This window comes from Protomyctophum bolini, assembly GCF_963924005.1.
Source record: "Protomyctophum bolini genome assembly, chromosome: 3".
In the NCBI taxonomy this organism is placed as follows: domain Eukaryota; kingdom Metazoa; phylum Chordata; class Actinopteri; order Myctophiformes; family Myctophidae; genus Protomyctophum; species Protomyctophum bolini.
Window position 1 is genome coordinate 45195195 of NC_137864.1, and position 23661 is coordinate 45218855.

Here is a 23661-nt window from a genome sequence, read left to right on the forward strand (position 1 = left end):
CCCATTCCCCAAGCATTCTCGCAGCCTCGCACTGAATGAGAAGAGCAGCCGGGCGACTCCCCGTCATTTGCCTTTTGAACGGATCGTTCACGGAAGTGACCGGATCGGTTTCGTTCACCAAAAATAACTAGTTATTTTGATTCGTTCGTTCATGACCGACTCATCTCTAATAGGCTATTCATTAGCTATCCAGCCTTTACCACTGTACTGTGTGCCTTGTTGTTGTACCTCGTTTCTTTGATTAATTTAAGCAACATAAAGAAAGAAGGTTGTCATGACGTCAGCGTGCGCAAAGTTTGGACCCACCCGTCATTACAACATACTGTCTGGTAACTATATACTGCCCTTGCAACACGTGCAGCTATACAGCTAGTTAACAGTTTGCGAGATGCGTACCCGTTTTTACTATGCACTTTCGCAGTGATGGTCGGGGGTGGCCTAGTTACAGTTAGATGAGTCGTGAAAACTCCTAGCCTGGCTAAGCCAGACTCAAATCAACGGCTGATTCGGTCTGGCTTATTAGCCAGGCTAGAAAACTCCTGCATCTGATCATCCATTTATTATATTAGATTAGACTAGACAATTTTTATGATTTTATCCAGAATTAAAACATTCTCTGAGGTAAATGAGTTTGGTATGCTACTACTGGTTTAGCTCTGGTCCATAGCCCCTCTCACCCGAAAGTTAGTAGTAAAAACGGGGATCGAGTGGCAAAGTGAGTGACAAAGTTAATTTAATGTTGTTTAAAGTAATTTAATTCAATCAAATAAGGACTTGTTTGGATGTATGGGCTGTCGAGGCCAGAAAGTCGTTTTATGTCACTCAGTCAATAGTGTCTGCATAACTTCCGGGTATGCTGATGTCACACGCATACCCTCCAGACAAGGCTTAACTTTTCTTCTATTTACTGAAGTCTCTGCAGGCAAATTTGTAAAACTGAAACGGTACAGAAATAAACATGCAATGAATTAGTATGCAGGTAAATATACACTGAAGTGTGAGTAATAGTATACATGGTATTTTCAATTGAACTTGTTGAGTGTGTGTGTGCTTACATTTTGCTATGTATTCCTTCGCGACACTTGTAGCTTCGCGACAGAAATGTCTGGCTCGCTCGCGACACTGTCGTAATTCGATAAAAATCGCCTTGAGTTATTAGCATTGTTAGCATCTAGGCTGTACGTACGAAGCTTACAAAATACAGTGAGGAATGTGCACTATTGTGCAGGTAAGATGCGTGTAGTGTATTGGCTGGTCATGAATTAATACCAGCTCATTGTTAATTAGTGGACATATGTATTAAATTAGTCAATAGCTTAACTATGACAAAGGAACAACTACATTACATACGTGCACGTTCCAACCCTCCACTTCCTGATACTGTCAGCGTGACAGTTAAACAGGTTGTAGGTTGTAGGTTGTAGTATTTAAACATTCACATTAGGCTGTAAATTAAACATTATAGCGTGTGTATTGTATTTGTTGAGATGGAACTGTTCTGAATCTGAAGTTCTGAACCTAATCCATCTCATAGTTATTGAACGACAAAATAAACACTCACATACATGTTGGTTTCGAGGATAAAATAATAAAGACTATAAAGTCCAGGACTTATTTCCACTGTGTTCCCCATAGTCTTTTTTTAATATATATATATATATATTTATAATATATTATTTTACAATAAATAATATGGTACAGAGAATTCAGGTATTAAATTGACCAGCACAAACACCACAGAAACAGAAAAAAACGTGGCAAATAAAGTCAGGCCTGGGCCGTGGCTTAGCGGTCCAGGCATGTTGGCCGGTAGTCCAAGTCTGGCTGTGTGCCGCGGGTTCGACTCCCGATCCCGACGGCCTTTACTGCATGTCACACCCCCCCCCCCCCCCATCTCTCCCCATTTCCTGTCAGCTTACTGTCTGTCCCTCTCAAGGTTCGGTTTTACAAAGTAAAACGGTGCTGTGCCGTTTTCAAATAGAGCTTTGTGGTTAATCAGATGAATTGAGTGATTGTAAAAAAAATATTTAAATTGTATTGTATATATTATTCCTTGATGTATAAACGATACAAATACATTCTGTGTCCTTGATTATGCATTTAATCAAAATGTGATCGATATAATCATGGCTAAGAAAATAATGCAGTCGGCAGCCCTGGTAATGGTATAAGCTACTGGATTAACACATTTTGGGCGGGAACCCCTTTTGGTGTTAGCATTATGTCATGCTTTAGCTATTGAAAAACAGCAGATCTACGGTCTGCTATTTTTGAAAAACAAAGAACGACTGACAGAAACATAACTTTTTCAGAAAACTGTCAGGATGTAGAAGACATTTTTAGAATCTGATCTCAGGTCAAAATGGGTTAATGATATTGCACATCTCGTTAATTTTCTTTAATCTGAATTATTTTGTGTAATTTCTCTTTGTATCAGGGAAGGCAGTCATGATGGGCTTCCAAGATGTGCTCAAGATCTCCTTGAAGAAGAAATGTGAGGCTCTGACTGGGGACAAGTCCCTGCAGTTTCCCATCAGACTTTGCAGCAAGGGGCAGCATCCCAATGACGTTCTTGGTAGTAGCGTGCATGATCTGAGCCAGCATGAGTTCAGATTCATCGATAAGTCACCGCTTCATCTCTGGATAGTCAACAAGACCATCTCACTTTCGCAAGTCGTGTGTTGTGATTGCAAAGGATGCAACAGCAGAAGAAGAACATTCCTCTCTTTGGGAATTTCTGGAATTGGAAAATCCTTAGCAGTCCAGAGTGTCGCACTTGATTGGGTCGAGTGTAAGGATTACCAGTACATCGACCTCTTGTTCGTTCTTTCGTTCTGGGAGTTGAATTTGCTGGAAAGTAGAGAACTAAGCTTTGTTGAACTCCTCTACACGTTCTACCCAGACCTGAGAGGGCTTGAACTTTCCAGCTTGAAAGGACCCAGAGTCTGGTTCATTCTTGACGGGCTGGACGAGTGCCGGCTCCCGCTAAACTTCAGCAGCAATCCAGTTGTGACAGATGTTCGAGGAGACACCACGGTCGATCGTCTCCTGACCAATCTCATCAGGGGGGATCTAGTTCCCGATTGCCATATATGGATAACTACCCGACCATCGGCAGCAAAGCGCATCCCTTCTGAACACGTGCTTAAGGTGACCGAGTTGCAAGGATTCAGTAATGAGCAGAAGGAGCAGTTCTTCAGATCTACCATGTGTAATACGGAGATAGCCGACAGGGCCTTTGACCATGTGAAAATGTCAAGGAGCCTTCATTTCCTTTGCCAGATCCCACAGGTGTGCCTCAACATTGCGTATGTTTTGAAGGAACATGTAAAGCAATCGGATTGCGAGTTTGAGATCACGCCGTTGAATCTGACCCAGATCCTCACTAAACTGGTCAAGGCTCAAGTGAAGAATGACGAGAGAATACTTCGAAAATTGGAGAAGCTCGCACTAAATCGATTTGGCAAGGACAATATAATGTACGCAGAAGACCTTAAAGAAAGTGGCATAAGTGTCGAGGAAGCAACGAGGTTCTGCAAACGTTGCCCGCTTCTGTTGAAAGAAGAGAGAGGGATCGAAGCCATGAAAGTCTACCGCTTTGGACACCGTGTCATCCACGAGTACCTCGCTGCATCAGAGACCTTGGACAGGTTGCCCTCGGAAAACCTATTCCAGGCCTGCCGAGCCATGGTGGATGAGGCCGTGAAGAGCACTGATGGACAACGAGATTTGTTGTATCGCTTCATTTTTGGCCTCCTGAAGGAGCGTGGTCTAATGATGCCCACAGATACACCCGTGCACCACACCGAATTGAAGATCCTGGAGATCATTTTGACGGATAATGCCGTGAGCCTGATCCACTGTCTCAACGAGTTTGACCCCCAAATTCTTAAGACGGATGTCAAGTCCTATGTCAAATCAGGAGAGCCCCCTTTACCAGGATTTTCATCATTGCACTGGTCATTCCTGCTCCAAAGGACCAACTATATGGAAGGAACGCAAGACGCATTTAGTCTGACTGTGGAAAATAGAAATGATAAGAGCCTCCCCAGACACCTGCCATCTATTTTGAAGTCAAAGAAAGCTGTGTAAGTTAATGTTCAGTTCAAGGTTTTCTCTATTGTCATATCTTGTTAATGTTTACATGTACACATGATGTATACTTAGATGTTCATTAGTAATGTGTGCCTGAGTGAATACAAATGAACTTCTAAAATGGTCTGTTATGTTTGTTCCTTGCAGGTTGCGTTTCTCTAACTTGACCGAGAAGTCTTGTCCAGCCTTGGTGTCTGCCCTCTGCTTCAGAGACTCCCACCTGAGAGAGCTTGACCTGGGGTACAACACCATCGCCGATACCGGAGTGAAGAAACTTCTGGAGGGGCTGAATTCTGATGACTGCAAGCTGAAGAGGCTTCGGCTGCATGGATGTGGAGTGACATCCCATGGGTGTTCATACCTGGCTGTAATCTTGATGTCTTCCCCCAATCTGAGACTGTTGGATCTCAGTGCAAACAACTTGGGAGATGATGGCCTCCAGAGTCTTTCGAAGGGTATCGGATCTCCAGGCTGCCATTTAGAAGTTCTGAGGTAAGTAAGTTCTGGTAGTGGGATATATGGTAGGCTAAATGATGTATTACAGTATTTTCCCCCAAAAATATAATGGCAGTCTAGAAATCTAATTTGTAGTACTAGTAGTAGGAATAATAACAATACAAATTACTAATATAAATATTCTAAAAGAAACAAGAATTGGAGAACCAAAATTAATGTAAAACTAGGAGGAACAAAGTGCACATTACAATTACAATTTAGGCATTTAGCAGAAGCTCTTACTCCAGAGCAACTTAAAAGTAAGAACACACAAAAGTATTTTTTGCTGTTTCAAGTTATGGGGAATGCTCGGATATATGGTGCCGTTTGTAAAGTGATAAGCTTATGTCAAATGCAATTATAGGCTGTCGCAGTGTAACATTGAGGAGAAAGGCTGTGGGTTCCTGGCCACGGCTCTGAAGAAAAAGATCGACCACCATCTGAAATCTCTCGATCTGAGCATCAATGACATCAGAGACGCGGGAGCCATGCAGATCTTCCGGAGCATTGATATATCAAAGCTAAGCACGCTCGAGTGAGTAGCCAAAAGATATGCGTCTGAGTCACAGTGTTCTCATACATACTGCGTGTAATGTGCATTTGTTAAGAGTGTGTCAACGTATCCATTTTCTTTGGCAGGATGTACTGCTGCAAGCTCACAGCATTAAGCTGTGAAAACCTGTTCAAAGATTTGAAGTCAGACCCGCAGAGCTGGAACGCAACTCGGCTGGAACTCAATTTGAGTAACAATGACCTGAAAGACTTGGGTTTCCGTATGATCTGCAGAGGAATGGATTCATGCGCGGTGGAGAAACTGAAGTAAGGTTTCTTTCCATCTTTGATGACTTGCTCTCTTAAAAATACATTTATATATACTATACCAAAGAAGTCACGCCTTCGTCTGAAAATGTATTGTGTGCACAAGCGTGAGGAAATGACATCTTGAAATACCTAATTCACTATTTTAAATATATTGGTATGTATGCATAAATGGTTGGATAATGTTGTTAATAATGATTTGCCATGTTTAATCTTTCAGTGTTTCAAGATGTGGAATCACCGACGTGGGCTGCGTTCATTTGGCGAGGGTTCTGTGTTCAGCAGACAAAGAGAAAGCAGTCGTGCTGAAAGACTTGGACCTCAGCATGAACTACATCAAAGACACCGGAGTCAAAGCAATCGCTGAAGGACTGAAGAAGCCTCATGGACACCTCAAAACGCTGAAGTAAATGCAATTCAATTGATACATTTTTTCCCCCGATGCAGTTGTGAACAATGGCCAAGTAAGATAAGATACATATCCATTGGCCAATCAAATGGTTCACTGCAGCTCAACAGTCAGTGTGAGGGGTGGTCAGGAGATATCTGTGAGCTCTGCGTTTAAAGGCTGGAAGGCCGTTGGGTGTGATGGAGTCTACAACACTACATGCTCTGGTATAGGCTGTTCCACACCTGGACAGCAGTGTAGAGAAAAGTTCTGTCCAATGTCCGTGTTTTGGAGCCTGGGGGGTCGAGAGCATGTTCTGGTGTGGCTGTGCATCGGCGGGTGTTTCGCCGTCTGGTGTAAGGTGGAGGGAGCATGTCCCGGGGGTCCCTAGGGCAGTGGGGGGGGGTGCATTTTGTACAGGACTGTAACGGCGGCATAGTAGATACTGTACATGCAGGCAACAAGACGAGCAGGGAAAAAAACCTGTCTAAAAATAAAGCTCGATGTAGAAGCCATTCAATTGCGCTGCTTTTCAGGCTTAGCGACTCAGCATCCAGGCAGACTTGAGGATGAGCAACACCGTGGTTGAAAAGTGTTGCGATCGAGTAGCTGTTGTACCAAGATCATTTATTTCTTATTTGTTCTGCTTGTTAGTGCTTGTCTTGTTGGCACAGCTGTAGAAAATAAAATGGAGGTTTTGTGCATCACAAGGTATGAATGTTGACAAGGAATTATCAGTATAAAGAATTGTGCACGTATGTGCACAATTTGAGTAATCATTATTTGTCACAGGCCCTGTAACATCCAACATAATGGCACCATTGTTAAACATTTAATAATAAAAAATCAGATGGTGTTTCACTGGTATCACTAAACATAATTGTGATACTCAGTGTTTCTCAAGTTTTTTCTTTCTTTTTTTTGGTACACCCTACACGGTGTCCCATTGTGTGGGGGGTTATTAACCCATTCTGACCTGAGATCAGATTCTAACACACGGAAGAATGTTGGTTCTTTAATGCATTTTGACCTGAGATCAGATTCTAAAAATGTCTTGAAGCCTGATAGTTTAAAAAAATAGCTAAAGCATAACGTAATGCTAACACCAAAACGGGTTCCCGCCCAGAATGGGTTAAAGGCAATAATAACAGAAATGTCCTTTTTCTCCCAGTCTGAGCCACTGCAGCCTTTCCCAGGGCTGTTGTACGGAGCTGGCTTCAGCTTTGGCCCATGGCGACAGTGAGATCACTGAGTTGGACCTCTGCGGCAACGACATTCAAGACAAGGGAATGAAAAGGCTCTGTTCGGGACTCCGAAGTGCTGACTGTCAAATAGACAAGCTGTTGTAAGTATACATGAACATAATGTCTGTCGGATTAAAACCTTGCATGTCCAGTCATGTATTTATTACTTAATCAAATCACAAGCTCTTGTTAAGATTTTCATAGGTTGAATGCTTTGAAAACCCACAGACGGACCGCTTTCACTTTAATTATTATTCATATCAAATATAGCAGATATACAAGCTCACATTGCGTCCATTTTATCTACTTTTCGACAATGTAGGTAATTTATTTACCCCACCAAAGAAATTAAATATGGAGAGACAAGGTTTCAGCAATTCATACATCAGTTGGAAGCCTAGTCCATCTGCTTGAACATCCTGTGGCTTTAAATGGAATTGAATAAGACTGTGGTTCTCAAAGTTGGGTCCGGGGACCTCCAGGGGTCCTTGAGGGAGTTCCAGGGGGTCCTCAGCTAAATGATTGACCCTTATGAGAGTGTACAAATGGAACCAAACCTAAATTAACATTGAAATAAAATATAAATTGGTGACCCAGAGATAGAAATGGCATTAAATGGGAGTCCGTAGCCTAATGCATGTCAAACTGAGAGTTAAATTGGTTGTTTGTTGACATGAAATGGTTTGAGAACCACTGGAATAAGACATAATGACTTGTTCTTGACCACCCTGCAGACTGAGGCGTTGTGGGCTCACCTCGAATAGTGTTCTGTTCCTACTCAACGCCCTGAGGGCAAACCCCACGCACATGTCGGAGCTGCACTTGATGGGCAACGACCTGGACGAGATGGGAGTCTGCGTGATGACCGATCTGTTGGTCAACCCGGTGTTTCAGCTGCACACTCTCGAGTAAGTCTTCCTGTCCATGATACCTGGAGGAAGGTGGAACACTAGGCTGATTTGGTAGTTTGTTTTCAAGTAGAGGTGCACGATATAATCGGTAGCGTATCGGAATTGACCGTAACGGCCATAATGATGGCCAAATCGGATCGGTCTCAAAATAATCCAGATTATTTTCACCGAACATTGTGACCGTTAATGGCTTTGTAATCGAAGAGCAGCCAGTCTGCCTGTCTCTGTCTCTTTAAGAGCGTCAGCTGTAAGTTTGGAGGGGGGCTTATCTACTTTCACCAGCAAAACAAAAATTATAAAGGTAAAAATTCAGCAATGGGTTAAATATAATATAATAATGTAATGGGTATTGGATTCGGTATGGGCCGATATGACCCTGCAAATTCGGATATCGGCCAAAAATGTCAATATCGTGCATCTCTATTTTCCACTCAGGTTAAACATTACATCAGAGTTAAAACACGTCTCACTATTCTGATGATACATTCTGCGATTTTTGACTAGTGTCTTCTACTGTCTTTGAGCTCAGTACAAATGTTGAGTCCATTCTGTAAGCCTCCCTGGCACAGTGTTCCAAAACCAGCTCTTATTTAGTTCAGTCCAGCAACAGATTAACTCATTAATGTACAGACTGTAAAGCGACAAAAAGAAAATCAACCAGGTGCAAAAAAATGACAATGTAAAGTATGCGGGTGCTTCAAATATCAGTGGGACTGGAATACTGTTTTGCATGTTTACAAAGTGAAAACAATTTAACCTCTCTGTTCACCTTACTGGAGTCCATGCACTTTAAGTACACACAAAATACAATACACACACACACAGTACATTTAGAACACAGCTTTGCATTAGGAGAAACATTTGATTACCAAAATGTGTGTGTGTGTGCACTCTTTTTCTTCTGATATTGCAGCATTTCATCGGAGTACCAGCGGGTTGAGGAAGACAACACTAAAGTTTACAATTGACCATTGAAGTCCACTGCATCAAACTTCCACGATGCCTCAAACATTTTCAACTGACCATTGAAGTCCACTGCATCAAACTTCCACGATGCCTCAAACATTTTAGCCTCTGCTTGATGGTGGAATGATCTCTTTGTCAATAGCTATATTATAGGTACATCACTATAATGTATGATTCCATTAATTTATACTTGTTTGACTTTAATTAGAAAACAGGTGTTGTCACATGTAAACAGATGATTGAACTGACGGTAACGGCAAAATATGAGCATTTGAACGATTTTATTTGCATTTGAAAACCTTTTTTTAAATCGGCTCATGGAGTTTTTCTTTTAACAAATCCTTTTAGTGTTTTGTGTACTCAAATGATAGTGTTCATTTTTTTTGTTGATTTTGGCTTATTGCATCAAGAAGTGCCTTTGCTGGGGGTGGGGCGACAGTTGGCATGTAAAATGTATCCCTTAAATGAATACATAAAAACAACAATCCAAAGATTGGAGAGGATAGAGTAGACCAATAAAATAACTATTTATCGGGTACATATCCACAATATTGTTTGCGCTGTGCATTGCAGACTTTTTGGTAACCCTTTGCAACACTGTACAATAAAAAGTGACATTTATTTTCTACAAAGAAATATGCATAATGGTGGTTAATTTTACCAGACTTGGTTTGTTGTGGTGCACCACCCCCATCTAGTGGCCACCAAAGTTAAAGTTAAACAACAAACCCACTGAGGGCGCAGATGAATCCTGATTGGGGTAGTCGTCTTCGTCCTAAAACACCCGATAATAGCCGATCCAAATCGGCTATTTTCGTAGCATGACGCCTTTTGCCGGTTGGCTGCAGCGCAGTGCATGAAGTCTTCAGAACAGCACGCAGCATCTTCGTCCTACTCTGCATTAGTATACAACGCACACGGGTAAGAATAGAATACATCAAACCATCGTTTAGGCTATATAAACTTTTAACAACCGCCTATGCTGCAGCACTGGCAGCCTTCATTGATGTGCTTCAGTGCACAGTCCGTCATGATTATGAATATCAGGGATATATTGGACAATTGATTCGAGTGCATCTGGCATGCAAGATTATGAGAAATGCGAGCGTCAAAAAACAGTTTGACATTGCGGAGTGGGAAAGTGCATAATTCATTTTGGTCATGATGAGGCCGTATGGCGCAGTTTGAATGAGGAATAACATCTCCGTCCACCACCATCATGCGGGCATTTCTCTTTCAAACATGCAAATGCTTGTAAACTGCAGTAGGCTATGCATTGCAATGCAAAAAACACGAAGGTCTAATGTGCATCGCAAGGTTCATTCTTATTAATTCGATTCATTAATTGCCATTTTGCCATTTATCGCGAATAATATAGTTGTTTGTTGTCAAGACAAGTTAATCAAATTCAATGATGATCATCATCAAAGTCAGATCTGAAACTGTTATGTTATGACCGACTCGGATAGTGAAATGCTGTCACCAGATGCCGCATTCCGTACGACACGAATTGTTGGGACGTACACTCAGGTAAACAAAGTGATGCAATAGCCAGCCAGCACCTGCACAGAGAGAGGGTAACCTCACACTGCAGCCCTTCCCTCCTCTGCCACAGGCACAATTTATGGTGTTTTTGTAAGATGGAAAAGTTAGGAAAGGTAACAGACGGTGTCTTCAATCATGACTGTATACACTGAACATTATGGGTTGAAATATGAGAACATTTTAGCTTTCAGAAAGCTGAGAAATAAGAAAGCGTGTATTTTGTCTCACATATTTTGTATTCATGCTCATAATCTCTCAAGGCAGATATTAATTTAGCATGAAGAAAATAATTATAATAAAATTACCAATGATGTAATTGTGTTAGGCTACTTGTGCTTCATTCATACTGTTAATAAGTTACACTGGTATGGTGCCTGGTTATTTCAAATTATGTTGATGTGTTAGAGACGCATACTTCAATACTACATAATTATCACTTCTAATACAGGCCTATCCTGTCAAGGTGAAAATCATACATCACACCTGAGGCGTGGTGCACCGAAAGTAGCAGATCTACAAGCTCACAAGGCTTGTGAGCTTGTAGATCTGCTATTTTTGGCACACTGCACGGCCGTACATACATTGAGCATTAGCTGACACTTTCTTTTAACCCCCTTATTCCTCAGAATAGCTGGTGAGCAGTAATGGGGAAAGAGAAGGTCCACATCAATATTGTGGTGATAGGCCACGTGGACTCTGGGAAGTCCACCACTACCGGCCACCTCATCTACAAGTGTGGAGGCATCGACAAGAGAACCATCGAGAAGTTTGAGAAGGAGGCTGCCGAGGTAGGACATGCCTAGATTTGGGTAGAATTTACCAGAACGTACGTTTACTGTATTCTGTTTTCCTCCACTGCATGAGGGGGCTTCGATGTACCATACCACTGGCTGCTAATGTTTATGTTTTGGTCACATTGGAGTTATTTGACACTGGCCCATGAAGGCTCTTTGTTCTACGCACAAACAGAACCATTTGCTGTACAGCATTACAATGTAAAAAGCATTGAAGGTGATTATCTATAGTAGGATACTTTACCAATTTTCCTCAATTTTGATCAAGATGGCAAGATAAAATGGCCGGGTTATACCAAAGACTCTAAAAACGGGACTCAATGTGATCCCGGTTTGGCACTCAGCATCAAGGGTTGTATTGAGGTTAAGTAACAAGTCCCTGCGACAGCCTAGCGTCATGTCCAGGGGGTATACTTCAAGAGCATCATCAAGCTACAGATGGGCCTCATGGCTCCTGACCTATGGGCCTCATGGCTCCTGACCTATGGGCCTCATGGCTCCGCAAGGCTTACTGCCTATGAAAGAGGGTTCATTACTGGAGTGTACGTGCAGGAGCTTCAGACAGTTAGCTCAAGACTGTTAAACTGGCTGTGTTTCAATAATAATGGTGACTAAAGTGACATTTGCATCGGAAAGACAACAAAAGTCTTCAATGACTGTGATGCTTGAGCATCAATGAAATGTAAGGAAATCCAGAAGAACAACTATCTGTCAGGTCAGGTGACTGAGAATGTCAATGCAGGAGACGATCGGACTGTCAGCAACTACATAGAGAGGGATGTTGTAGTAAACCCCTCATTACAAAGACCAATGCACATTTGAGAGTTTATGCTATGTATATAATGTTTTGATTTGTCTTTGACCTGTCCTGTTTGTGTCCCTATTCCTTTCTCCTTGCTCTCCCTGTCTCTGCCCTGATGCTTTCTTTCTTTGCACAAAAACTAATTTCACCCACTTCTTTACACCTTGTAAACCTGTGATATGACAATAACATTCATTCAGATTCTGAGAGTTCAGTGGCGCAAAACCATTGGCACTGGTCTACAAAGATGTGTCAGTCATCCTCACCATATTCTCCTCTAGTGAGCAAGTGTCTACTTTGATGGTAGGGCTTTCTGAAACCAGTCCCTTGACTTGAAGTGCTCTCGGGAGGTTCCCTCGTCAGGAAGTGCCCCTCCAGCTGAATCAAGTTCCCTTGATTAGGGTGCTGGGTATAAAAAACTGGAAATACACTCGCCCTCCTTGTGCAGAAACAGGAAACAGACACCATTCGTTGCCATGGTTACCATCATGCAATTGTGTTACCTGTTATTTTGTTTGTACAGTTATATTGCATTGCATCGTGTATGTTTGTGTGACATGTGGATTTCATTAATATGGAAAAAGCAAAAGGAAATACAGCGTGACTGTCAAAAATGACATGTCATATACATCCATGGTGTTTATAAATCATTGTGTTGAAAGGTGTTTTGTTTGTGTGGTTTCATTTATAGTTTTTTCACGGTGGGGTAAATAAAGAGCCCTTGTGAACATCAGTTGGAGCAAGTGTGTAGAGCGAGTGGCGAGGAGCTGATTTCAGAAAGGGGGTAGTGGTCTCTTCCAGGATGGCAATGCTGCCGCCCACAGGGCACTGAAAGGACGGCTATGAGAATCATATGCTATGGCAGGCCATCGTCACCAGATCTCACAACTATGGGAGATTTTGATCCAGCGATGTCCAGTGACCAGACCACCGCCAAACCTTTTAACTTTTATACCTCAATAGATGATCTAGTAAAAATGTTAACATGTTAACCAAACCACAATAATCCCTATTCTATACTTGGGTTATTATAAAATAGCTGATCAATAATCTCACAGCACATCACATCGTGACACACTGTGAGATTGTAAATCTGTTGACATGACATGCCCAACATAGGGTCCCCGGGGTTAACGTGCTTAAAACCATTTTGGGCGGGAACCCCTTTTGGTGTTAGCTATTGAAAAATAGCAGATCTACAAGCTCATAGCGCGCGCTACGAGCTTGTAGGTCTGCTATTCTTTTTAAATCAAAGAACGACTGACATAGAAACATAGCTTTTTCAGAAAACTGTCAGGTTGTAGAAGGCATTTTTAGAATCTGATCTCAGGTCAGAATGGGTTAACTTTTGGCAATGTGAAGCTATCTAAGCAGCGTGTTCTCCTGTTCCTATCCTGTAGATGGGGAAGGGTTCCTTCAAATACGCCTGGGTGCTGGACAAGCTGAAGGCAGAGCGTGAGCGCGGCATCACCATCGACATCTCCCTGTGGAAGTTTGAGACCACACGATACTACGTCACCATCATCGACGCTCCAGGACACAGGGACTTCATCAAGAACATGATCACCGGAACCTCCCAGGTAGAGAGAGAGCAGGGGAGGGGAGAACCACTGAACATGAGAGAGAGACAGAGAGAGAGAACGAGAGAGGGGGGGGGGGGGGGGGGGGAGTACGGTAAGGAGTGGAAGATAAGTATACTTTTCTACCGCTCCCTACTGTATCTTCATAAATGTGAGAGCAAGGTAGACACCTTACTTAAATCAGTGATATTCAACCTTTTTAATTTCAAGGACCCACAATTTGATATACATTAATTAGGCTATGGAGTATGGACCCCCATTTGAAGTCGGACCCCAATCTGCAATGTGTAATCCTCAGTGTTCATTTTACTCTGAGAGTGAAATGGACCAAGAATCAGGATGGGTCCATAGGCGGCGGGTGAGTTTTACATTTGGGTAGGCTATAGAATTGCGTTTGGGGGGGGACTCTCGCGGCCGAGCGAAGCGAGGCCGCCGCCGCGGATTTATTTATTTATTTATTTCCCAGATGGTCTAAAAATGAGTTATTTAGCATACTTTTACCAATGAATTAGCCTATACACAGACAACGACTTTTGGACGTCTTTTTCTCAAGTCTCGAGTCAGTCAGTACTCAGTGTAGATTACCCGGCGGTGTTGCTGCCCCGCCGGGAGTCGCGGCTCATGGCTCTACAGACGGCACAGAGACAGCAGTCACTCCGCTGAACGTGTCAGTGTTGCTGCAGTGGAGAACCGTGCAGCCTAGGCACTGGTGCTGCAGAGTTCTGACACAGCCGACTCACAGCTTCTTCTTCTGAATTAGGCTACTTTATATTTGCATTGAAAAAGACATTTCGCTGTTTCCCAAAACAAACCAGCGCGCGCTACTCTTTGCTACAAAGCGACTGGAAGGACGAGGTTTACAGACACCAATAGTAGTCAATCATATGCTGTATAGTGTATAGCCTATCCGATCAGCGATCACCAGGGGGCAGCGACAACACACACACACACACACACACACACACACACACACACACACACACACACACAATAGCCTTCTATAATGCTGCGCACATATATTATATATATTTAAAAAAATACCCAGCATAATTTTTGGGAAGGCTAAGCCTTCCCTAGCCTTATGCACCCGCCGCCTATGGATGGGTCCATTTGTTTCCTAAATATCAAGGATTTTAGCTATAGGGAATGGATCCCCTTGAGACACCTCTAGGACCCCTGGGGGTCCCCGGACGCCACATTGAAGACCACTACCACTGCCTTAGAAACAGACATAAAATAAATGTAACTTTAACCGATAAAGTGCAGTGAGGCTGCTTCACTCTGAAAGGATTGATTTTCCAATAATGACTTTCTCATTGTACAATATTCTGCATATTAATTACACGATTATTCAGTAATTTGCTACAAACTTGCTTAAATCTTCTGCTTGATTAGCACACCCGTCTTAGTTGACAACAGAGGTCTACTACTGTCAGAATCGAGTCCTCAACAAAATGTTGTAATGATTTAACATTAGCGTTGATGATCTTGCTAAAGTTGGGGTGGCATTTTTGCAGCGTACGAAATTACAGCACATCCTTTCGGTAAGAATGATACAAAGAAGCAATAAGTATTGTAGTATTAAATAGTGCCTCATTCAGATTTAGATTTTGGCCATGGTTACTGTGCTTAATGTTTACATGGAAGCTGATATTAACCCATTCTGACCGGGCACCCATTTTGGTGTCGGCATCATGTTATGCTTTAGCTATTGAAAAATAGCAGATCTACAAGCTCATAGCGCGCCACCGAGTGGCGCGCTACGAGCTTGTAGGTCTGCTATTTTAGAAAAATCGAAGAGCGACTGACATTTTTAGAATCTGATCTCAGGTCAGAATGGGTTCATCAGACCAGTGTGTGTCCAGTGGAAACCTCGTATGAATCTGATCTCAGGTCAGAATGGGTTAATTTATACCCACGATACATGATTTCACATACACTACATTCTAGTTTAGAGTGAACATTCAAGGTCTATAAAGAAGCTGTAAGCAATATTAATTGGTTAAAACAAAAACAGTATTTAACTGTTTAAAAATTCTCTATTCCAATAGTAATCATTGTTATAGAGTCTATAACTGACTGTCTAGCTATTTTGGTAAGCAGAAAAGCCACAAAGTTCCAGTTCCAATAGTTAATAGATAAAAATAAATTGTATCTATTTTGTGATGATAATTAGAAAGGACTGTAAATCTATACTTTCAATAACCCAGCCGGAGACCAAATACCGTGCTGTATTTACCTTAGAAAAAATGAGTGAGTAGCCCTTTAAATTTTAAATGACAGTCACTTTACCAAAAAATAGAAAGATACCTTAAAACATTATTTGGAGGCAGATGAAATAAAGTTCTGAGTAAAGTTTCAGGTTTTAAGGTTTTTTTTGTTGGTATAAAGTCAATTTACATAGAGAGTGTGCTACATGGTTCAGAATATGATAGTATAATACACCAATATAATTTAGAATAATCAATTGTTCCAAGATGCATTCCAAATGAACCACTGAACTGAACCCCCTCTTCACAGTATTGTTCCAGGCTAAATACTGCAGATCACGTCAGATTTGTTGATATAAAGTTCATTGGCGGTGGCGCTCGTTGTCGAGCGCTCATTGGTCCACCGCATAGCATAGATGATGAGGATGGCGTAGCGACGTAGAGTTCATCTTCCTTGGTTCAGCACATCGATGGCCATACGCCATAGACCGGGAAAGCACAGACGTAGAGTTCATCTTCCTTGGTTCAGCACATCGATGGCCATACGCCATAGACCGGGAAAGCACAGACGTAGAGTTAATCTTCCTTGGTTCAGCACATCGATGGCCATACGCCATAGACCGGGAAAGCACAGACGTAGAGTTCATCTTCCTTGGTTCAGCACATCGATGGCCATACGCCATAGACCGGGAAAGCACAGAGGCTGGCGTTGCAGGCAACCTGTAGATAACTTTCCCTGCACTGTGCTAAGTTACTAGGCCAAGGTCAAACTAGACTGATAACACAGCAGCTGCATGTTGCATTAAAAAACAACGCCTACCATAACTTGGTGACTGAGAAGAGACAGTATGGCGACTGAACAAGATATTAAATGGGACAGATGAAAACATATTTTGGCCATAAACATGAATGACATGACATTAATGATGATAAGGAGAACAACCTGGAGTAAACAGGCAGTAGACTAAGGGTAAAATGATGATATGAAGACTGAGGAGTAAGGTGACAATATGAATGACCTATCTGGAACACGGTCGGGGCTAAAGTTCTGTCTGTGCTGACCAACAGAATATGATGGAGTAGCCAACTTGACATGACATGTAAACAACATATCAGAATGATCTAACAATAGTGTCTGCTCATTCATTTGTTTCATCCCTTTTGTTTAACCTACGTTTTCTCTCCTGGTTGGATTAAATCGGTATCATGACCTGAAAATGTATTTTCTGTTTACTAAAGCGCTGGAAAGACGGGGAGACCCCTGTTACTGAACAATGTATAGCAATGTTTGACTCTTAAAATAAGAGTTAAATAGAGCTATATAATATAGCTCTATTTAACTCTCATTTTAAGGACTCTATCCCTCTTCCCCTCAGGCGGACTGCGCCGTGCTGATCGTGGCTGCGGGTGTGGGTGAGTTCGAGGCTGGCATCTCCAAGAACGGGCAGACCCGCGAGCACGCCCTGCTGGCCTACACGCTGGGCGTGAAGCAGCTCATCGTGGGCGTCAACAAGATGGACTCCACCGAGCCCAACTACAGCCAGAAGCGCTACGAGGAGATCGTGAAGGAAGTCAGCACCTACATCAAGAAGATTGGCTTCAACCCCGACACGGTGGCCTTTGTCCCGATCTCTGGCTGGAACGGTGACAACATGCTGGAGGCCAGCCCTAATGTTAGTGGAGAGTAACGCCTCAATGTTTGTTGTTTATTGAATGGATCCCCATTAGCTGACACCGGGGCGACAGCTAATCTTCCTGGGATCCATGAAATACCGTTTGCAGTGCAACATAACGCATACAGTAAAGCCTATTTAATCCACACGCACGTGAATCTTTTTTTTCCTCACAAATCAGACTGAATAACTTTACAGATCTGCGAGGGTCCATTTGGAACCCCCTCCAGGAACCCTGACCCCACTTTGAGAATAATTTGGAGTCTATCATTTTTGTTCCTATAGATGACCTGGTTCAAGGGCTGGAAGATCAACCGTAAAGATGGCAACGCCTCAGGCACGACCCTGCTAGAGGCTCTGGATGCCATCCAGCCACCGACCCGTCCCACTGACAAACCCCTCCGTCTGCCTCTGCAAGATGTCTACAAGATCGGAGGTGAGGAAGGAAGGAGTCTGTCTGTCTGTCTTTCTGTTCTGTGCGTTCGTTCGTTCGTGCATGTGTGCGTGTGTGTGTGCGCGTGCATTTTCCCCAATATTAATACACTGCTTTATTTTTTATATATTTTATATTCACGCTCCGTGAGAACGTACTATTGACACAAACATCAGTTCGGAATATATATTTATTTTCAGGCAAATTAAGAAAAACCCTGTGGTGTGTGAGGTTCTGTAGACATACATTTAAGTAACGGGCTGATTAAAAACAACAAACCCTGTTAAAACATCAAGTCGTCGTCATCATACAGCTCACCATCTTGTCTGCCAGGTATCGGTACCGTCCCGGTGGGCCGTGTTGAGACAGGACTGCTGAAGCCGGGGATGGTTGTGACGTTTGCTCCTGTCAACGTGACCACTGAGGTCAAGTCTGTGGAGATGCATCACGAGGCGCTGATCGAGGCGCTGCCCGGAGACAACGTGGGCTTCAACGTCAAGAATGTGTCCGTCAAGGACATCCGCCGTGGCAATGTGGCCGGAGACAGCAAGAATGACCCTCCCCAGGAGGCGGCAGGCTTCACCTCCCAGGTCTGTATACTGTTCAACCAGCTGGCTCCGAAAAGGTCTCTGACCGTCACTATAATAATTTAGCATTATACCACAGGTAGTTTTGAGGAAGCAATCTGATTGGTTGAAATATAGCTCTCTACCCGTGCTTCAAACGAGCATCACTGCGCACCTAATCAAAACATAACAAACAGCTGTGCTGGGCAGTCCACGCAGGCAGTGGAGCAGCTACGCTAGGTGTTTACACAGGACATTTTAGGTCGTAATGGCTACATCTGTCATAAAAGAAAAATATATATTTTTATTGAATATCTTAGTTATAAGGGTAACTGTGGTATTATCACAATATTACACTCAAGGATGTGCTTTACCGTCATAAATGGCACTCCTCTGCTGCTTACGGAACTTGCCTATTGTGCGGTCAAAACTCAGTAGTGGAGCTTTTGCTTAGCATCCCAAAAGAACTACACTTCCCAGAGTCAAAACACAAAATGGCCTCTGCTCATTAAGAGCACCTGCAGACTTTAAAGGCCACACAAACAGAAACCAGGGAGAGAAGAAGCTCAAGGTCTTTCAGGAGTCGAGTTCAGCCCAAAAGACAATGGTCTGTACATTTATTCAACTGCTTATTCTACTTCTGCTTAATGTGGTTAAATTCAGGCTAATTTAAGTTAATTTAAGGCATTACATTTTGGCATTCATTCTTTGTTCTTGCAGCAACGTAGGCGTGCCATTAATAAACCACTTAAACCCTATATACAGGGGTCTATCCTTGGCTCCCTCCTGTTTTCACTCCACATTACATTTATTTGCAGAGATCTACCAGCTCAAAATGCATAGCTTTGTGAACCTTGCGATGAGTTGTGAGCTTGTAGTTGGTTCAAATGGTTCATGCGGTTAAAATGCATCTAGTAATCAGATAGCTATCTGGTTGTTTCCAAAACACATCAAATTTAAAAAAAAAAAGTGTAAATGCATAGAAGTTAGAAGATGCATTATAGATGGACTGAAATTAAAATGATCTGATTACACAAGATACATTTTAACCACTTTCAACCTACCTGGCGTCACTATTTTGGGCATGTCATACACTGAACGCAAGCCATTTGTATTCATTTTGTAGGCTATCAGTTGCATTTGGAGCAGAATTATTAGGTCCCTCAGCGTGTTTGCCAGTGTCGACCGACTCAGCAAAGTTTCACGGTTCAGCTTCAGGGCAGACTGAGAGGACCTCCCGCAAAATAGAAAATGGCCAAATAGACACCCAACGTTGGAATTGTTGCAAATGCTGTTACGTCCAAAATATGGGCGCAAATTGCTCTGTGAATCGGGCCCATTGTGAGCTTGCATTGTGGCTTGTACTTTGTAGATCTAGTATTTCTGCCATTTTCAAAAGATTGTTTGCCAGTAAAGCCTCATCAAAGACATGCACGTATTTGCTTGTCTTCAGTGAGGATCTGATTGGACAAGGACTAACGGACCACAGTCAGACAGCCAGGCGAACAGGATGTAAATAAAGCTAGCTTGCGCATGTGGAACAGTTTTGTTGGGTGTTTGTGACAGAAGATGGTTACAACTTACTACTGCATGGTTGCTACTGTCAGTGTGACAAATGAGCATTGAAACATTTGAAATAATCAGGATCCAATTTGCTTTATTTATTAACCCATTCTGACCTGAGATCAGATTCATACGAGGTTTCCACGGGACACACACACTGGTCTTATTAACCCATTCTGACCTGAGATCAGATTCTAAAAATGTCAGTCGTTCTTCGAATTTTTCAAAAATAGCAGACCTACAAGCTCGTATCGCGCCACTCGGTGGCGCGATATGAGCTTGTAGATCTGCTATTTTTCAATAGCTAAAGCATAACATGATGCCAACACCAAAATGGGTGCCCGGTCAGAATGGGTTAATGTGAGTTTACTCGATGACCAATGTAGTACTGGTTGCAGCACAACCTTTATTATCCCTTCAACCTCTTTTTGTCTTTGCCGTGCGTGCGTGCGTGCGACCGTGCGACCGTGCGTGGTAGGTAGTTTTGTTCTTACATGTCGTTGCTGTTGATCATCCACAGGTGATCATCCTAAACCATCCTGGCCAGATCAGTGCGGGCTATGCCCCCGTGCTGGACTGCCACACTGCCCACATTGCCTGCAAGTTCGCTGAGCTGAAGGAGAAGATTGACCGTCGCTCTGGCAAGAAGCTGGAGGACAACCCCAAGTTCCTCAAGTCTGGCGACGCAGCCATCGTGGATATGATCCCTGGTAAACCCATGTGTGTGGAGAGCTTCTCTGAGTACCCACCGCTGGGTAAGTAATAATAATGGAGTGCGTTTTTTGTGCTTACTCAAAACGCTTTCTTTATACATTCATACATTGGGAGTAGTAGGAAACAGTCATGTACAGAGTCTTTGCATACTGGCGTGTGCTCCGCACAAATTTGACTCTACACAATGCTAAGCTCCTCATTATCCAGACTCCAATTAGTACAGAACACTGCAGCCAGAATCCTCCCTAACCGTAGAGCACACATAACCCCGGTATTAGCTGGACTGCATTGGTTACCCATCAAGGCCAGAGTAGTTTTTAAAATCCTCCTAACCACCTTTAAGGCACTTCATGGACTGGCCACACTGTACATCCTCAACCTTTTAACTCCTAAGGATAATGCAAGACCCCTCAGGTCCTCGGATAATGAACTTTTACAAATCCCCGTGACCAAATGAAAGACAAAAGGTGATGGGGCCTTATTTGCAGTGGAAACGCTCTGCCCTTAATGCCTCTGAGAAATTCCAAGTCAAGACATTTTTAAAAGCAGTTTAAAAACGTTTTTGTTCCGTAAATACTTTCCCCATGTTGTCACTTGATTTCCTCTGCAGGTTTGTTTTGTCTCCATTTTAAATCGTTTTTAAACTGTTCCGCAAGTTGTGATTATTGATTATTTTATTTAAATGATTTCTTTTTTTATTTCATCCATTAATTGATTACCTGTTGTGCCCCTAATGACAATAACATGTTTATAAATGTAGATTTATTTCACATAAAGAGAGGAGAGGCCTTATTTTAGTACACATGCTGCTAGTACCGGTATGTGTTTTCAGAAATACTGTAAATACATGAAGAATTTCCTTTAAAACCTTTATCAAAAAAGCCATGCATGTCCGGCGTGCAAACTAGTTAACGGCCCTCTCCCATGTGATCCCCTCAGGTCGTTTTGCAGTGCGTGACATGCGTCAGACGGTGGCGGTGGGGGTGATCAAAGCCGTGGAGAAGAAAGCCCCGTCCAGTGGAAAGGTCACCAAGTCCGCTCAGAAGGCACAGAAGGTCAAATGAACGTCGTGCTGGGCTGCTGCCCCAAACGCTCGCCGAAGACACTCCAACAACACTCCACCTCTTCTGCAGAGCATCGTCAACGTTTGGTCAGTTATCACAATGCATCGCAAAAGCAGACGAAGGAAAAACAATCTATTGGCAGTAGATTAAATGTCCTGTTCTGTGTAGGTTTTTATTGCAATTTGACTTATTTTTATGGTGATGCAGCGTTGCAAACTTGCTATTACGGTATTGCGTTATGGTTCTCTCTGAAATGAAGAGCAGTGATATACTTTTGTTTGTGTGCAATCATAATTACTGTTAATAAGATTGATATGTTCTTTGTCGGTTCAATATTCAAGTAATGTTCTGTGTTCTATAGCTTTAAAGACCTGCATATATAGTAGACTGGCGTCTTGCATGTTCACTGTGCACTTTAACATGGAAATCTTAAAAAGCTCTTTAACAGAAAATGTTACCATTTCCAGCACTTTAATCTGTGTAACCTGTGAACCGGTCTTAATCATATTAAAGATGTTAAAACATATGACTCTAATATCAACAGTATATCATTTAGGGTTTAATTTGTAAATGACTGCAAAGTAGTAGCCAGAGCAATGTGTGTGTGTGTGTGTGTGTGAAAAGACATAGGGCAATGGGATGAACGGACAGCCATTACATCATTACAGTGCAACCACCAGAGTGACAGGCTGTATGGAGATGTCAAGTAAGTAGCCTTGGCCGAGCCATGGGGCCCATAGGGCAGTAGCCTATCTTCTGTTTCTGTAGCGTGAGGCAGCTTGATGTACAAGTACACCCCACTAGAAATGACGCTGGTATGTCGCAGGGACTTACCCCCAATCCAACCCTTGTTGCTGAGTGTCAAGCAGGGAGGCACTGGGTCCCATTTTTTTCAGTCTTTGGTATGACCCGGCTGGGGATCGAACCCCGACCTCCCAGTCTCAGGGCGGACACTCTAACCACAAGGCCACTGAGCTGGTTGTGGAGACATGTCAAGGTGTTCTTTATTGTTACGTCTGGGGAACAGCAATGTCCGTGTCCGTTTGTTCACCTGTGTGTTCACCTATGTGTTGGTTAATGAGCACCAGTATAATGAGTACCAGTAGGGGCGCTGTTGTGCCAGAAACAAAGAGGGATAGTGGGCGGGGGGGGGGGGGAGTTGCACCACTCAGTTCACACAGGTGTGATTTTTTTTATATACAATATACAAAATTCTATTCTTAAATATAAACATGTATCATATCAAGTCAGTTCCCAGTATTTAGATTATATTATTTATAACAAGTGGACATGGCAACACCGGTAACAACTGGAAGAACTCCATGAACTCCTGTTTTTAACAGGAGATTTAAGACGTTTCTAACTCATGTCATCAACACAAGTAATACAAACTATGAAAAACTATGCCATCACATTATCAAATGAAATATTGTGGTTTAAAGAACGGAACTTTATTCCTACAAAGTGGCTGCTGACCGGAAGCGTTCCGGCAGTCCAAACTGAACGCGGAAGTGTTGGCTGCATATAGCCCATTAAGACATGTCTGATCATTTACATTTCATTCCAAAATTAAAAAATAAATAAATCATGTTTATATTCTATTTACATTCTATTTATTATTATTTTTCTAATCAAATTGAAAATATCAGTCAATTATACATCAGTAAAATCGCTCCAAAATCGTGGTCGGCCGTAGAAATATGGCATTGGTCTGGATTTAGCCTGCATGGAGTCATTGTGGACACGTGTCTGCCGAGTAATCCCCAGCAATGAACATTCTGTGCACGTGAATATCAATG

At 42.6% G+C, this 23661-nt stretch overlaps 2 protein-coding genes across 3 annotated transcripts; both read left to right on the top strand.

Annotated features, from left to right (window-relative positions):
• Positions 1-1185: 1185 nt before the first annotated feature.
• On the top strand, positions 1186-9553 carry LOC308313168 (NACHT, LRR and PYD domains-containing protein 12-like). Its single transcript, XM_080760116.1, has 9 exons — positions 1186-1228; positions 2438-4088; positions 4243-4587; positions 4955-5125; positions 5230-5409; positions 5630-5815; positions 6969-7142; positions 7776-7949; positions 8866-9553. The coding sequence occupies exons 2-9, from the start codon at positions 2449-2451 to the stop codon at positions 8918-8920; spliced, it is 2925 nt and encodes a 974-aa protein (XP_080616242.1). The 5' UTR covers positions 1186-1228; positions 2438-2448; the 3' UTR covers positions 8921-9553.
• Positions 8948-22377, top strand: LOC308313169 (elongation factor 1-alpha 1). 2 transcript variants are annotated; one of them, XM_080760118.1, is made up of 8 exons: positions 8948-9071; positions 11090-11251; positions 13460-13639; positions 17226-17522; positions 17808-17958; positions 18289-18545; positions 20605-20839; positions 21738-22377. In XM_080760118.1, exons 2-8 carry the CDS (start codon positions 11108-11110, stop codon positions 21860-21862), a joined length of 1389 nt encoding a protein of 462 aa, XP_080616244.1. In that variant the 5' UTR covers positions 8948-9071; positions 11090-11107; the 3' UTR covers positions 21863-22377. The 2 variants fall into 2 exon arrangements, with proteins under 2 accessions (XP_080616244.1, XP_080616243.1); XM_080760117.1 differs by lacking the exon at positions 8948-9071 and adding an exon at positions 9704-9839.
• Positions 22378-23661: the final 1284 nt, after the last annotated feature.

Excerpts from the sequence above, each read along its gene's own strand:
- LOC308313168 (XM_080760116.1), top strand. The coding sequence starts at position 2,449 with ATGATGGGCTTCCAAGATGTGCTCAAGATCTCCTTGAAGAAGAAATGT. Across the intron at positions 5,410-5,629 it reads TGCGCGGTGGAGAAACTGAA|TGTTTCAAGATGTGGAATCA; the intron begins GTAAGGTTTCTT and ends TTAATCTTTCAG. Across the intron at positions 7,950-8,865 it reads TTTCAGCTGCACACTCTCGA|CATTTCATCGGAGTACCAGC; the intron begins GTAAGTCTTCCT and ends CTGATATTGCAG.
- LOC308313169 (XM_080760118.1), top strand. The coding sequence starts at position 11,108 with ATGGGGAAAGAGAAGGTCCACATCAATATTGTGGTGATAGGCCACGTG. Across the intron at positions 17,523-17,807 it reads TGCTGGAGGCCAGCCCTAAT|ATGACCTGGTTCAAGGGCTG; the intron begins GTTAGTGGAGAG and ends TTGTTCCTATAG. Across the intron at positions 20,840-21,737 it reads CTCTGAGTACCCACCGCTGG|GTCGTTTTGCAGTGCGTGAC; the intron begins GTAAGTAATAAT and ends TGATCCCCTCAG.